The sequence below is a fragment of the Microtus ochrogaster genome, chromosome 17 (assembly GCF_000317375.1).
Source record: "Microtus ochrogaster isolate Prairie Vole_2 chromosome 17, MicOch1.0, whole genome shotgun sequence".
NCBI lineage: Eukaryota > Metazoa > Chordata > Mammalia > Rodentia > Cricetidae > Microtus > Microtus ochrogaster.
In genome coordinates, this window is record NC_022019.1 from 2142885 (window position 1) to 2144997 (window position 2113).

The following is a 2113-nucleotide window of genomic DNA, read 5'->3' on the forward strand; positions in this document are numbered from 1 at the left end:
AGAGAGAGAGAGAGAGAGAGAGAGAGAGAGAGAGAGAGAGAGAGAGAGAGCGCACTCCTGGCTTCCCTTTACCTTAGGATGCCAGCATTATGTACAATATGAATTCCACCCTTTTCCCCAAAGATAGATATCTAAGAGATAGAACTTAGTGGCCTATTTATCAACACATAATGTAATTATCAACTAGATACCAATTTTCCCTATAGAGGAATATTGTATTGAATATTATGTATACTATACATTATATTAGTATTATAGTTCTTTAAAAACTGTGTATTATAATTGCCTTTTTCACTTGGGAAACATCTTCCTAATTCCAATTACAAGCTTCCTTGAAGTAAATGACAGCAATTAAAACCTGAAAGGTTGCAGGCAGAGGTGGCCCATGCCTTTAATCCCAGCACTTGGGAGAAAACCCTATCTCAAAAAAACAACAACAAAGAACCTGGAAGGCTAATAATAAATAACACTTTAGGATCCAGGCATAGTGGCACACTCCTATAATCTCAGCACTTGGGAGGACTGCATGCATATGCTATCGTGAAACCACCTATCTTAAAGAGAATAAACAATTTGTGTAAGACCGAGCTTCATCTTACCCTGCTCACATCTCGGAGTTTTATGCTGTACCATGGGGGGAGGTGTCAGCTGGAAATACTACATTTTCCTTCTTTTCCAAAGGTGGTATCTATTTTCAGAAGCTGACAGGGACCTGTGTCTGTCTTTAAAGTGATGATGAATATGTAATCAAGTGGTATTTTTGAGCTTGATTTACAAAGCCCGCTTCAGTTCCAATCCTTCTGCTTTCTGCTCATGCGGAATGCATGAAAATGCATTCGGGTTTGTTTGTTTGTTTGTTTGTTTGTTTTTCCCTCAAAATCCTTGTTCTCCAACTGTAGCTCATGTCTCTTCGGTAAGGTCCTCTTCCGGCCATAACTCTTGTTCACTTAGAAACAGTGTTCAACACATTTGGATCCACCGTCTTTTCAAGGGCTATGAAAGCTACAGTCTAGAACAACCCCTGGCTAGTTCCATGGTTTCCACTAGCTGTATTGATAAGGCTGGCCTAAAAAGGATACAGACACATCTCCTTTAGAGAAACACCGGAGACTCTCCGGGGTTATGTAACTCTCCGAGGAGCAAAATGCCTCCAACCCACAGAATAACTTACTCCTAAAATCTCGCTACCCTCAAAATTTGTGCTCTCAACTAAAGATCACTTCAAAAAAGTGGACTGCTTTCAATTCATTTCAAGTCATTCAATTACCGAATGGTAGCTACAGAATTAGGGTAAAAGTTCCTCCGAAAGATATTGAAACCAAGCTGTTCAGGTGAGAAACACAGTCAAGCTCATTCGTAACCCATCTGGGCCCTGTGGGACGGGTGACCAGTCTCACTGGGCACGAAGGAGGCCCCGGCCCGGGACAAAGCCTTCGGGACCCGCACTCTGACCTCGCACAGGATCAAGCTCTCCCGGAGCGGTCCATCTCACCGGGGCAGCAGCCCGGCCTGAGCCACCCGAGCACGGACCCCACACCCGGCCGGCGGTCCCTTCGCCCCTCGCTCCCAGCCCTGACACTCACCATCCTAGGACCAAGCCGGTGGTGACGATGAAGCAGGTGAAAACCACCGCGATGTAGAAGAGCGGCGAGTATTCATAGAGCGTTACCAGGAACACTGCGGCCATCAGGGTCTCCTAGGCTCAGACCGGCCCAGCCCGGCCGGCCGGGACCAGAGCCGGTATGGCGCCCCGGAGCGGACAAACTTTGTAGGTCCTCTCTCGCCCAGGCTTCTGGGCAGCTGGAAGCCGCGGCCACCGGAACCAGGATGCCAATCACAATGTTGATAGCAGGCACGCCACGCCCCTCCGGCTCCCGTCCCTACTATTGGCTGCGTAGAGGGGAGGGAGCAACCTCGCCCCGCCCATTCCAGGTCCCGGGGTTGGTGGCCTGAGAGAACTCTTGCCTGACCCAGTTCGCAAATACCAATTCGCAATTTGGGGACAAAACTTTAGCTGTTGCAGATTCTCAGGTGTGCCAGGAAACCCTACAGACCCTAGGCTAATTTGGGAAGAGGAGCCGGGCCTGCTTCGGAGGGGGGAGTGGAGGTTCTA

General features: G+C 48.4%; 1 protein-coding gene across 2 annotated transcripts in view; it reads right to left on the reverse strand.

The window, feature by feature from the left end:
* Cgrrf1 (cell growth regulator with ring finger domain 1) overlaps positions 1-1836 on the reverse strand; it is a 24205-nt gene extending 22369 nt beyond the window's left edge. For both annotated transcript variants that reach the window (XM_026783226.1, XM_005355369.3), the window contains exon 1: positions 1584-1836. In XM_026783226.1, the coding sequence (XP_026639027.1) occupies positions 1584-1687 (104 nt within the window). In that variant the 5' untranslated portion in view covers positions 1688-1836. The remainder of the gene's footprint in view (positions 1-1583) is intronic.
* Between the last annotated feature and the right edge of the window lie 277 nt (positions 1837-2113).